The 13,493-nt window shown below is 43.5% G+C and overlaps 1 protein-coding gene across 1 annotated transcript in view; it reads left to right on the forward strand.

The window, feature by feature from the left end:
• Positions 1–2,576: 2,576 nt before the first annotated feature.
• Positions 2,577–13,493, forward strand: part of YEATS4 (YEATS domain containing 4) — a 33,634-nt gene continuing 22,717 nt past the window's right edge. Inside the window, exon 1 of the mRNA XM_066257639.1 lies at positions 2,577–2,823. Within this exon, the coding sequence (XP_066113736.1) occupies positions 2,773–2,823 (51 nt within the window). The 5' untranslated portion in view covers positions 2,577–2,772. The remainder of the gene's footprint in view (positions 2,824–13,493) is intronic.

The following is a 13,493-nucleotide window of genomic DNA, read 5'->3' on the forward strand; positions in this document are numbered from 1 at the left end:
TCTGAAATTCCAAGGGTTAAGTCTCAAGCTATGTGGGTGTAGTGCACAGACCAGCCACGGGAAGGCAGCACAGGGACCCAACACAGGCACAGCCTTTGACTTCAAGATTCTGGCACTGTTCTGGTATGAATAAACCCAAAAAAGAATATAAATTTCTGCATATCAGGATATCCAGAAGTGTGCAAAGGATGGGTCAAGGTAGGGGAGAGAGACTTGAAGAGTGACAGCTCAGGAATAGGGATGGGATGTGTCCAAGAAGCACCAGGATAGTCCAGCAACACAGGCTGACTGAAGAAACAACCAGAGATTAGCAAAAGTTGGCTGAAGAGGGAAAGCAATATTTGTTGGAAATTTTGCTTAATGTTTTTGGTTAAAAAAATATAATTTCTTACCTATACTTGTTATTTTAGTATAATCAAGTTCCAGAACAAGTTTCTATTTTTATTATGAGAATTGAATCAAAATTAAAATCAATATTTGACTTTTTAAAAGATACTCAATTCCTATGTTGCTTAGCTTCACCCCAGGGCATTATTTGAAATGTAGAGGGATATTCCAGGTCATAACTGAGCTCTTCATGCGGCTACAATTATTACTAAGTCCTAAGAGCATATTTCTCACATTTCTATTTAACATATTCATTAAAAAACAATCTTGCCTGACCTGTGGTGGCACAGTGGCTAAAGTGTTGATCTGGAATGCTGAGGTCGCCGGTTCAAAACCCTAGACTTGCCTGGTCAAGGCACATATGGGAGTTGATGCTTCCTGCTCCTCCCCTCTTTCTCTCTCTCTCTCTCTCTCTCTCTCTCCTCTAAAATGAATTAAAAAAAAAAAAGTCTTAGAAGTTGCTAAAGGGACCTGACTAGGTGGTGGTACAGTGGAGAGCGTTGGACTGGGATGCAGATGACTCAACTTTGAAACCCTGAGGTCAGCGGCTTGAGCACAGGCTCATTCGGTTTTAGCGTGGGATCACATACGTGACCCCACAGTCACTGGCTTGAAGCCCAAGGTTGCTGGCTTGAGCAAGGGGTCACTGGCTTGGCTGGAGCACCTCCACCCCATCAAGGCACAGGGAAGAAAATAATGAACAACTAGGGTGCCACAACTACAAGTTGATGCTTCTCATCTCTCTCCCTTCCTGTCTGTCTGTCCCTATCTTTCCCCCTCTCTCTGTCACAAAATAAAGAAATACAAATTGCCAGCTATAAAAATAGTCATGGGAGCCTGACCTGTGGTGACACAGTGCCTCAAGTGTTGTCCTGGAATGCTGAGGTCACTGGTTCAAATCCCCAGGCTTGAAGCAAACACTACAAGTTGATGCTTCCCACTCCTTCCCCCCTTTCTCTCACTCTTTCCTCTATCTAAAATCAATAAAATAAAATCTTTAAAAATAAAAGTCACAGGGCCTGACCGGGCGGTGGCGCAGTGGATAAAGCGTTGGACTGGGATGCGGAGGACCCAGGTTCGAGACCCCGAGGTCGCCAGCTTGAGCGCGAGCTCATCTGGTCTGAGCAAAGTTCACCAGCTTGGACCCAAGATCACTGGCTCAAGCAAGGGGTCACTCGGTCTACTGAAGGCCTGCGGTCAAGGCACATATGAGAAAGCAATCAATGAACAACTAAGGTGTCACAATGAAAAACTGGTGATTGATGCTTCTTATCTCTCTCCGTTCCTGTCTGTCTGTCCCTATCTAGCCCTTTCTCTGACTCTCTGTCTCTGTAAAAAAAAATAAAAAATAAAAAATAAGTCATAGGGATGTAAACTACAGTATAAGGAACATGGTCAATAATATTTTTACTATGTATGATATCAGATGGGGACTAGATTATCAGGGTGGTCACTTCTTTTATTTATTTATTTTTTTTGGGGGGTGGTCACTTCTTAAAGTTTATGTGTCAATTATGTTGTACCCCTGAAACTAATATAATATTACATATAACTGTATTTGAAAAATAAATTAAAAAAATAAGATTCCCTCTTTAACAAAAGAGAGGGTGGATAATGGGAAAATAAAGTCTGATGGCATGAAGGTCCCTTTCTCTGAAATAAGATGCAAGGTCATGTGATAACGAGAGTGTTGGTGTCAGAATTGGAGGTTTGAGGAAACTAGGGAACTGTTTTAGACTAACTTCTAATTTCAAATAGAAAAAAGGAGAACTCCTGGCCAGCACCTAACCCTTCTACTAATTTGAAGACCACTAATTTAGCACTGCACTAATCTGCACAATAGTACCACACAAGGGCAACGGGGGCGGGGGTAGGTGTGTCCAGTTGTGCTCTTTGGATGCAAACTGAATAGAAAAGGAAGAAGGGAATAAGAAGAGATAACGGAAAGCTGTACGTGGACGATATTTCAGGAACTTGATTTCAGAATTAGAAGGCTCTGGCGATAACAAGGTAGTTCTTCCAAAAGCCATTTCTTGGTCACTACAAACTAAGGCGTCAGGTTGGTGACAAGCAAACTGGAGACTCCCGCGTTCCACACTACCACGGCGACAAAAGCACACTCCACAGCCCGGGCCGCCCGGCGCCTGCGCAGTATGCTCGTCGCGCCTGCGCACTTCGTCGATCGCCCTTCCGTGCCGCTCCGCGCCGCGCAGGCTGAATGGGCGTCTGGAACCAGCTCCAGCGAGTAGTCAGCGGATCCAGGTCCCCGCGAGCGCTGGCGATTTGCCCTCTCTCGGCCAGAAACCCTCCGCCTGAGCCCGAGCAGAAGGGGCCGGCATCGGTCTCTTTTCCTGGCGGCTGCGGCGGCTTCTTCCGTAGGACAATATGTTTAAGAGAATGGCCGAATTTGGGCCTGACTCCGGCGGGAGAGTGAAGGTCAGTGCCCGGCCCGCGCCTCCCCCGGGCGTGGTCTCTCATCCCGGTCCTTCCGTCCGCGGCATGGGCGGGGGGGGGGGGGGGGGGGGGCGCGGATTTCCTTTTCGCGCTTCTCGCCCCGAGTTTGAACCATAGTCCTAGGCGGAGAGCGAGCTAGAGTCCCTGAGCGGAAAGCTGTGTCTCATTGGGCCCCAACTTCACGGCGTCACAAACTCCCTTCCATCCCCGCCAAAAATCCAGAGAGCGGTGGCTTGGGGAAAGCCCGGCACCGTCGCCCGGGAAACAGGCCACTCCGGGGGCTGGAGCTATCAGCCCAGGTCACGGGTAAGCAGGGGGCCATCCACCTGGTTGTGAGGGTAGCAAGTATTTGAGAAGCACTTCCTGCATGCCAAGCACGATGGCTAACAGCTTTACCTGATTCTCGACGGGAGGGGGGGGGGGGGGTAGAAAACTTGCCCAAGTTCATTGTGTTTCCAAAACCCCAAAGCTACAGCCAGAGTATTTATTAATCAAGGCATGCAAAGAATATTGCCACGCACATAGAGACCATAAATATTGCCTTTTGTTTTTAATTATTATCAGGGAGCCTAACAATGTTTGACACAATGACACATTTCCCTCCCACTTTCTTACATCCCCTGGCATATGAATTTTTAAGTCAGATCCACCTAGTTCCCCCTTTTTTTTTTTTTTGCCCTTTTCTGAAGCTGGAAACCGGGAGGCAGTCAGACAGACTCCCGCATGCGCCCGACGGGATCCACTGGGCACGCCCACCCGGGGGCGATGCTCTGCCCCTCCGGGGCGTCGCTGTGTCGCGACCAGAGCCACTCTAGCGCCTGGGCAGAGCCAAGGAGCCATCCCCAGTGCCCGGGCCAACTTTGCTCCAGTGGAGCCTTGGCTGCGGGAGGGGAAGAGAGAGACAGAGAGGAAGGAGAGGGGGAAGGGTGGAGAAGCAGATGGGCACTTCTCCTGCGTGCCCTGGCCGGGAATCGAACCCGGGACTTCCACACGCCAGGCTGACGCTCTACCACTGAGCCAACCAGCCAGGGCCTGGTTAGTATAGGTTTTTAAAGAGTCCTTACCTGTCATATTGTGTTCACATAATTTTGACCATATGCTGTGTTTACAACTATCATGCACAAGGCTTTAATATCACATATAAAGTGGGAGTTCTTCAAAAATTTAAAAAGCTACTGACATTTAATGTAAAGGGGAAGAGATGCCAGGTAAATTCATAAACATACACATTTTCCCAGGCTTTTGGACTGATAGGAAAGTACTACCAAACAAAGGTTAAAGAAATTTCTGTGTTTGTAATTAAATTAGATTTCAAAAGTTTGTAAGTTTTAAGTTCCAATGACTTAAGATCAGGCCTGTAGTCCTCAAATACTTCTTTACCAAAACAAGGATGAGTTAGTCATATAAAGCTTCAAACCAGCGATTTTCAACTTTCCTTTTTTATCTCATGGCACACATAATAAACTAATTACTAAAATTCTGCAGCCCACCGAAAAATATATTTTTGCTGATCTGACAAAAAAAAATAGGTATAATTTTGATTCATTCACACTGGATGGCTATTGTTCTGTTGGCTATTGTCACTTTTTTATTTAGCAATCTAAGGGAAAAGAGATCCCTGCCACTGACTCAATACTCAGGTATTGATGTTTTATTTATTTATTTATTTATTATTTTTTTCTTTTCATTTTTCTGAAGCTGGAAACAGGGAGAGACAGTCAGACAGACTCCCGCATGCGCCCGACCGGGATCCACCCGGCACGCCCACCATGGGGCGACGCTCTGCCCATCCTGGGCGTCGCCATGTTGCGACCAGAGCCACTCTAGCACCTGGGGCAGAGGCCAAGGAGCCATCCCCAGCGCCCGGGCCATCTTTGCTCCAATGGAGCCTTGGCTGTGGGAGGGGAAGAGAGAGACAGAGAGGAAAGCGCGGCGAAGGGGTGGAGAAGCAAATGGGCGCTTCTCCTGTGTGCCCTGGCCGGGAATCGAACCCGGGTCCTCCGCACGCTAGGCCGACGCTCTACCGCTGAGCCAACCGGCCAGGGTTCAGGTATTGATGTTTTAAAAAGTCTTGTGGCACACCAGTTAAAAATTTGTGCTTTAAATTTAGACTTATTTCTCCTCCTCACTTACTATGTAGTCTTGTAGGCATCTTTTTCCAATTTACATAAATCTTAACCAGGTAGAAAGTTTGTTAACAGATGAGCCCCATTTTTATCATTGAGTTAACTCTGCAAGTTTGTACCAATGCCATAGCAGTTATGGGATCTATTATCCATTCATCAAGTCAGGGCTCCTTGTACTCATTTTTTCAGGCCTTAAACGTGAGGCCCCATCAGTGGTTGCCACAAGTGCCAGTAGCACTTACTGGTATTATTTAAGTTCTCATATAAATTGTTTGCCTTCTCCTGGATGAAATTTAGGTTAATAGGTATTGGGTTTATTTGTTAATTATTCAGCCAAAAATTAAAAGTTTTTCTATTTGTTCACTGCTTTACCTCATTTTTATTAACTTTTGAGTAATACTAATGTTCATGTACGTCCTCGTGCCTCCTGATTTTAAGTTAATAAAACTGGAACTGGAACTAATTTCATTTTTTTTGCTTATTACACAACTCATTTATTTATTCTTTTTTGGGGGGTTTTTTGTACCCCTCCCCCCCTCCCCCTCTCCTTCCTCCTCTCCCCCCACCCCCCATAACCACCCCATGCCTGTCCATGTCTCTTAGTCTCGCTTTTATGTCCCACCAATGTATGGAATCCTGCAGTTCTTGTTTTTTTCTGATTCACTTATTTCACTCCGCATAATGTTATCAAGATTCCACCATTCTGCTGTAAGTGATCCGCTGTCATCATTTCTTCTAGCTGAATAGTATACCATGGTGTATATGTGTCCCATATTCTTTATCCAGTCTTCTATTTTTTTTTACAGTGATTAAAAGCCTTTAAGCAAACTCTTGGCCAATACAGCAAGAATCCATAAAAGAGTAGTGTCCTTAACATGTTTACCAGTCCAAGTTGGCCCCATCACCATGCCAAATTCCTGAAAAATGCAACCCAACCACAGTTCAGTCTGTTAGGAGCTGTCACAGGGAGCAGGAGTCCAGCAAAAGTCCACATCCAGGAAAAGTCCTCATAGCACTGGAATTGTTGTCACCATTCTATACTTTGCAGCTCATGTCCAAGTCCCAATGACTGCTGCTTCTAGCTGGTAATGATTCAGGTAGACTGGAAAAGCCATTTGCAGCATGCATGGATATGGAGCTTCTGTTCTCCTCTGCCTGGAGAGATGAGACCAGGTTGCTTTTCCCTGGAGCTCTGCGACTGTGGCATGGTAAAGAGAACCTTGGGATAGACTAAGCTGGGTGGCAAAGGTAGATTCATAATAGAAGTTGGCAAAAGGGGGAAAGAGCTCTAAATTAAGAGTAGGTCCCAGCCTGAAATATGAGTGGGGCATTGAGGTAGGAGGGATAAAGGAAACACTATATATTAAGCAAAGCAGCAGAAAATAGGACTATCAACACCCACAACAGAGATCTTTGAGGGAAGAATAAAAAACCTGACTATTCAGGCAAAACATAGTTAAGTGGCCCTTGTGCAGATGAGATCAGTTTACCTGCTTCTTGGAAGAAATACCCTAGGCTCGTCCACAGTGTCGTAGATGGGGCCGATGGCCCTGGGCACCTTCGGCCTTCAGTGGCTGACCCCAGCATTCTGGGCAAGGTTAGGTCATAGGTGGCTGGAGCAGGGCTGGAAGAGACTGAACCCTCCCTTAGAGGAGCGAGGGGGAAGCCTATCTTCCAGTGTCCCTGTTTCCTCACAACAGAGGCATGTAAGCCTGGCAGGCTTTAGCTCAATGACCTTCCTTTCCACTATTGAAGCAGGACCCAGATGGCATCCTATGAGACCCCTTTGGGGCGTTGGAGCCTTTAAGGGTGTATCCTAAAAGCTGGTAGTTCCCCTGATCTCTATTGGGCTTTTTCTGCCTCTAGGTATCTTAAAAGCCATGCTCAGAAGATCTCGCTGAGGGGTTTGAGGATCCTCATCCGCCTATATAAATCTTTTCCAAATATCTGGAGCTATTTGGAAAAAGACAAAACTGTTATTAGCTGGATCTAATAAAGAAGGTAGTAGTTTGCAGGCAAAAAAGATTTGGTGTCTTTCCTGTTCATCAGCATTCCAAAGAAATGTAAATTTTTTTTTTTTTTTTTAAGTAAGAAGCATGATATGGTAGACCCGTAGGAGTTCCAGGATATGCCTACCCCCTTTTAATTTTTTTTTTTAAATTGACCTTAAAATGTTTGCTCAGTACACTTTAATAATACCTTAACTTTAAAGATTGTAAGCATGACAAAATACAGTAAATGCTTTTGCTCCATATGCAGGAGCATTTTCAGTTTAGCCAGTTTAGGAAATCCAATAATAGAACAATGTATACAGACAATGAGCTATAACATGCTTAGCAGCCTCTCCTGTTCTGACAGAGGTTACTATAGATCCGGAATATGTATCCACTGTAATGTGGACATACGACTGTTTGCCAAGTGAAGGTATATGAGTAACATCCATCTGCCAAAGTTGTCCTGTAGGGGTCCTTGAGGGTTTACTCCAAATGAAGGGGCAGAATAGGACCCCTTGGACAGGATTTCCCAATCTGCCGTGCTGCTTCCCGAGAAAGTTGAAACTGTTTACACCGGGCTGGAGCGTTCTGGTGATGAATAGTATGAGACTGACTTGCTCGGTCTGTCATGGTTGCTCCATATAATTTTCTTTTGGGTAGCTTGATCAACAAGGGCATTCCTAGGCCCTGGCTGGTTGGCTCAGTGGTAGAGCATTGGCCTGGTGTGCAGGATTCCCGGGTTCGATTCCCAGTCAGAGCACACAGAAGAAGCGCCCATCTACCTCTCCACCCCTCCCCCTCTCCTTCCTCTCTGTCTCTATCTTCCCCTCCCGCAGCCAAGGCTCCACCAGAGCAAAGCCACCCCGGGGCACTAAGGATGGCCTCATGGCCTCTGCCTCAGGCGCTAGAATGGCTCTGGTTGCAACAGAGCAACACCCCAGATGGGCAGAGCACCCCCCCCCCCCGTAGGCATGCCAGGCGGATCCCGGTCAGGCACATGCGGGAGTCTGTCTGCCTCCTCATTTCCATTTTCAGAAAAATACAAAAAATAAATAAATAAAAGAAAAAATACAAAAAAAAAAGAGAGAGAGAGAAAAAGAAAAAAAAGGGGGGGCATTCCCTTGTGCTAAAGCTCCAGGGAGCATGGAGTGAGCTTGAGTATGTCCTATGAAACATGGAGCTCTATGTTGACATATAAATCTTTAAAGAAGGAGGAACTGCTGAAATAGTTCATCAGCATTTGTCCCTAAGACAGCAGTCTTTATAGTGGAAACACCATAAGTAAATATTTGCTGTCTGTCTATAGATTAAGGGGGGAATATGGCAAATGCTGAAAAGCCATGATCTTTGTGCCCCTCCCCTCCCCCAACCCCCTTCCTCTCCTCCCCCCACCCTGTAACCCGAACACTGTTGTCCATGGCTCTGAGTCTCATCTTTATGTCCCACCAATGTATGGAAACATATAGTTCTTAGTTTTTTCTGATTTACTTCTTTCGCTCAGTATAATGTTATCAAGGCCCATTCATGTTGTAAAAGATCCTATGTCATCATTTCTTTACTTTTTTTTTTTTTTTTTTTCATTTCTCTGAAGCTTGGAAACAGGGAGAGACAGTCAGACAGACTCCCGCATGCGCCCGACCGGGATCCACCCGGCACGCCCACCAGGGGCGATGCTCTGCCCACCAGGGGGCGATGCTCTGCCCATCCTGGGCGTTGCCATGTTGCGACCAGAGCCACTCTAGCGCCTGAGGCAGAGGCCACAGAGCCATCCCCAGCACCTGGGCCATCTTTGCTCCAATGGAGCCTTGACTGCGGGAGGGGAAGAGAGAGACAGAGAGGAAAGTGCGGTGGAGGGGTAGAGAAGCAAATGGGCGCTTCTCCTGTGTGCCCTGGCTGGGAATCGATATGTCATCATTTCTTATGGCTGAATAGTATTCCATAGTATATATATACCAAAGCTTTTTAATCCACTCGTCCTCTGATGGACACTTGGGCTGTTTCCAGATCTTTGCCACTGTGAACAATGCTGCCACAAACATGGGGGTGCATTTCTTCCTTTCAAACAGTGCCATGGTATTCTTGGGGTACATTCCCAACAGTGGTATAGCTGGGTCAAAAGGCAGTTCGATCCCCAATTTCTTGAGGAATCTCCACACTGTCCTCCACAGTGGCTGCACCAGTCTGCATTCCCACCAGCTGTGCAAGAGGGCTCCCTCTTCTCCACATCCTCCCCAGCACTCATTCTGTGTTGTTTTATTGATCGCCATTCTGACTGGTGTGAGGTGATATCTCATTGTGGTCTCAATTTGCATTTCTCTAATCATTAGTGATGCTGAACATCCTTTCATATGCCTATTGGCCATCTGCGTGTCCTCCTTGGAGAAGTGTCCACCCACCCCTCTTGCCCATTCCTGGATTGGATTGCCCGTCCTCCCGGTATTAAGTTCCACAAGTTCCCTGCAAATTTTGGTTATTAACCCCCCATCAGACACAACGTCAAACATATTCTCCCATTGCGTAGCTTGTCCCTCTATTCTGTTCCCATTGTCTTCAGCTGTGCAGAAGCCCTTCAGCTCGATAAAGTCCCACCCGTTTATCCCATCTCCCCCCTCACCTGCCCGTGCAGACAAATCAGCAAATATATCGCTGCGAGAGATGTCAGAGAGCTTACTGCCTATGTTTTCTTCTAAGATGCTTATGGTTTCACGGCTTACATTTAAGTCTTTTATCCATTTTGAGTTTATTTTTGTGAGTGGTGTAAGTTGGTGGTCTAGTTCCATTTTTTTGCAGGTAGCTGTCCAATTTTCCCAACACCATTTGTTGAAGAGGCTGTCTTTACTCCATTGTATTTTCTTACCTCCTTTGTCAAATATCAGTTGTCCATAGAGCTGTGGGTTTATTTCTGGGTTCTCTGTTCTGTTCCATTGATCTACGTGCCCGTTTCTATGCCAGTACCATGCTGTTTTGAGTACAATGGCCTTATAATATAACTTGATATCTGGAAGTGTGATACTTCCCGCTTTATTCTTCCTTTTCAAGATTGCTGAGGCTATTCGTGTTCTCCTTTGGTTCCACATAAATTTTTGGAATATGTGTTCTATATCTTTGAAGTAAGTCACTGGTATTTCAATCGGTATTGCATTGAATTTACAAATTGCTTTGGGTAATATAGACATTTTAATGATGTTTATTCTTCCCAACCATGAGCACAGTACATGCCTCCACTTATTCGTATCTTCCCTGATTTCTTTCATCAATGTTTTATAATTTTCCGAGTACAAGTCTTTAATCTACTTGGTTAGATTTATTCCTAGGTACTTTATTTTTTTGGTTGCAGTGGTAAAGGGGATTGATTCCTTGATTTCTCTTTCTGACAGTTCATTATTAGTGTATAAAAATGCCTCTGATTTCTGAGTATTGATTCTACATCCTGCCACCTTGCCGAATTCATTTATCAGGTCTCGTAGTTTTTTGACTGAGACTTTAGGGTTTTCTATATAAATATATCATCTGCAAATAATGATAGTTTCACTTCTTCCTTTCCAATTCAGATGCCTTTTATTTCTTTTTCTTGTCTGATTGCTGTGGCTAGGACTTCCAGAACTATGTTGAATAAGAGTGGTGAAAGAGGGCACCCCTGCCTTGTTCCTGATCTTAAGGGGATTGCTTTCAATTTTTGCCCATGTTGGCTGTGGGTTTGTCATAGATGGCCTTTATCATGTTGAGGTATGTTCCCTGTATTCCCACTCTGCTGAGAGTTTTGATCATGAATGGGTGCTGGATTTTATGAAACGCTTTTTCTGCATCTATTGAAATTATCATGTGGTTTTTCTCCTTTCTTTTGTTTATGTGATGAATCACATTGATTGATTTGCGAATATTGTACCAGCCTTGCCTCCCAAGAATAAATCCCACTTGATCAGGGTGTATGATTTTTTCATATATTGCTGGATCCGGTTTGCTAATATTTTGTTGAGGATTTTTGCATCTAAGTTCATCAGGGATATTGGCCTATAATTTTCTTTTTTTGTGTTGTCTTTGCCTGGTTTTGGAATCAGAATTATGCTCGCCTCATAAAAGGAGTTTGGAAGTCTTCCTTCCTCTTGAATTTTTTGAAATAGCTTGAGAAGGATAGGAGTTAGTTCTTTTTTGAATATTTGGTAGAATTCACTTGTGAAGCCATCAGGCCCAGGACTTTTCTTTTTTGGGAGTTTTTTGATAGCTGTTTCAATCTCATTTGTTGTAATTGGTCTGTTTAGGTTTTCTGATTCTTCCAGAGTGATTTTTGGAAGATTATATGATTCAAGGAATTTGTCCATTTCATCTAGGTTGTCTAGTTTTTTGGCGTACAGTTCTTCATAGTATTTTCTTACAATATTTTGTATTTTTGTTGTGTCAGTTGTTATTTCTTCACTCTCGTTTCTAATTTTATTTGAGTCCTCTCTCTCTTTTTCTTGGTGAATCTAGTTAAAGATTCATCGATCTTGTTTACCTTTTCAAAGAACCAGCTCCTGGTTTCATTGATCCTCTGTATTGTTTCTTTAGCCTCTATGTCATTTATTTCTGCTCTGATCTTTATTATTTCCTTCCCTCTACTAGCTCTGGGCTTTACTTGCTGTTCTTTTTCTAGTTCTTTTAGATGCAGGGTTAAGTTGTTTATTTGAGCTTTTTCTAGCTTCTTGAGGTATGCCTGCAATGCTATAAACTTTCCTCTCAGGACTGCTTTGGCTGTGTCCCATAAACTCTGAGTTGATGTATGCTCATTATCGTTTGTTTCTAGGAATTTTTTAATTTCTTCTTTGATCTCAATGTTAACCCATTCGTTATTTAATAACGTGCAATTTAGTTTCCAAGTGTTTGAATGTTTTTCAGTTTGTCTATTGTGCTTGATTTCTAGTTTAATGCCATTGTGATCAGAGAAAGTGCTTGATATGATTTCAATCTTCTTAAATTTGTTGAGACTGCTTTTTTGCCCTAACATGTGGTCTATTCTAGAGAATGTACCATGAGCGCTTGAAAAGAATGTATATTCTGCTGTTTTAGGGTGAAAGGTTCTGAAGATATCCATTAAATCGAGTTGATCTAATATGTCCTTTAAGTCTGCTGTTTCTTTATCAATTCTTTTTCTTGAGGATCTACCTAATGATGTTAATGGGGTATTGAAATCCCCTACTATTATAGTATTGCTGTTGATCTCGCCCTTTAAGTCCATCAAAGTCTGCTTTATGTATTTAGGTGCTCCTATATTAGGTGCGTAGATATTTATAATGGTTATATCTTCCTTTTGGATTGCTGCCTTTATCATTATGTAGTGACCTTTTTTATCTCTAAGTATGGTCTTTGTTTTAAAGTCCATTTTGTCTGATATAAGTATTGCTACCCCAGCTTTTTTTTTTTCATTTCCATTTGTGTGAAATATTTTTTTCCATCCTTTTATCTTCAGTCTGTGTGCATCCCTTGATCTAAGGTGTGTCTCTTGTAGACAGCATATGTATGGGTCCTGTTTTCTTATCCACGCAGCTACCCCATGTCTCTTGATCGGATTTAATCCATTAACATTTAATCCATTAACATTTAAGGTTATTACTGATATGTAATTGTTTATTGCCATTTTTTTCTTTAATACTATATTCCTCTTTTGCTATATTCTTTTTTTCCTTTGATCTGTTTACAACAGGTCCCTTAGCATTTCTTGCAGCCTTGGTTTGGTTGCAGTGAATTCCTTGAGTTTTTTTTTTTGTCTGTAAAGCTTTTTATTTCTCCTTCAATTTCAAATGATAGCCTTGCTGGATAAAGTAGTCTTGGTTGTAGGTCCTTGTTCTGCATAACTTTGAATATTTCTCACCATTCCCTTCTGGCTTCAAGTGTTTCTGTTGAGAAGACAGAAGTCATCCCTATGGGGGCTCCTTTGTAAGTGATATTCTTCTTTTCTCTAGCAGCTTTCAATATTTTCTCTTTATCAGTTAGCTTTGGTATTTTAACTATGATGTGTCTTGGTGTTGGCTTCTTTGGGTTTCTCCTCAGTGGAGTTCTCTGTGCTTCCTGAACATGTGAAATGTTTTTCTGCCTTAATTGGGGGAAGTTTTCCGCTATAATATGTTTAAGCAAAGTCTCTATCCCTTGCTCCCTCTCTTCTTCTTCAGGAACCCCTATGATGCGGATGCTATTTCTCTTCATGTTGTCACAGAGCTCTGCTAGAGCTTCCTCAGACTTCTTGAGTCTCTTTTCTTTTTTCTGCTCTGCTTCCGTGCCTTTATCCATTGTGTCCTCCAACTCACCAATTCGATTCTCTGCTTCATCCATCCTGCTTTTAATTCCTTCCATTGTATTCTCCATTTCAGATATTGTATTTGTCATTTCTGACCGATTCTTTTTCACTATTTCAATGTCCTTCCCTATATTTGCTATCTCTTTATTTAGGCATTCGCAATGGGCATCTATGGTTGCTCCAATATCCCTGAGCATCCTAACAATCATTACTTCAAACTCTGCATCTGGTAATTTGGCCACATCCGACTTACTCAGGTCCTTT

Source organism: Saccopteryx bilineata, chromosome 2 (assembly GCF_036850765.1).
Source record: "Saccopteryx bilineata isolate mSacBil1 chromosome 2, mSacBil1_pri_phased_curated, whole genome shotgun sequence".
In the NCBI taxonomy this organism is placed as follows: Eukaryota; Metazoa; Chordata; class Mammalia; order Chiroptera; family Emballonuridae; genus Saccopteryx; species Saccopteryx bilineata.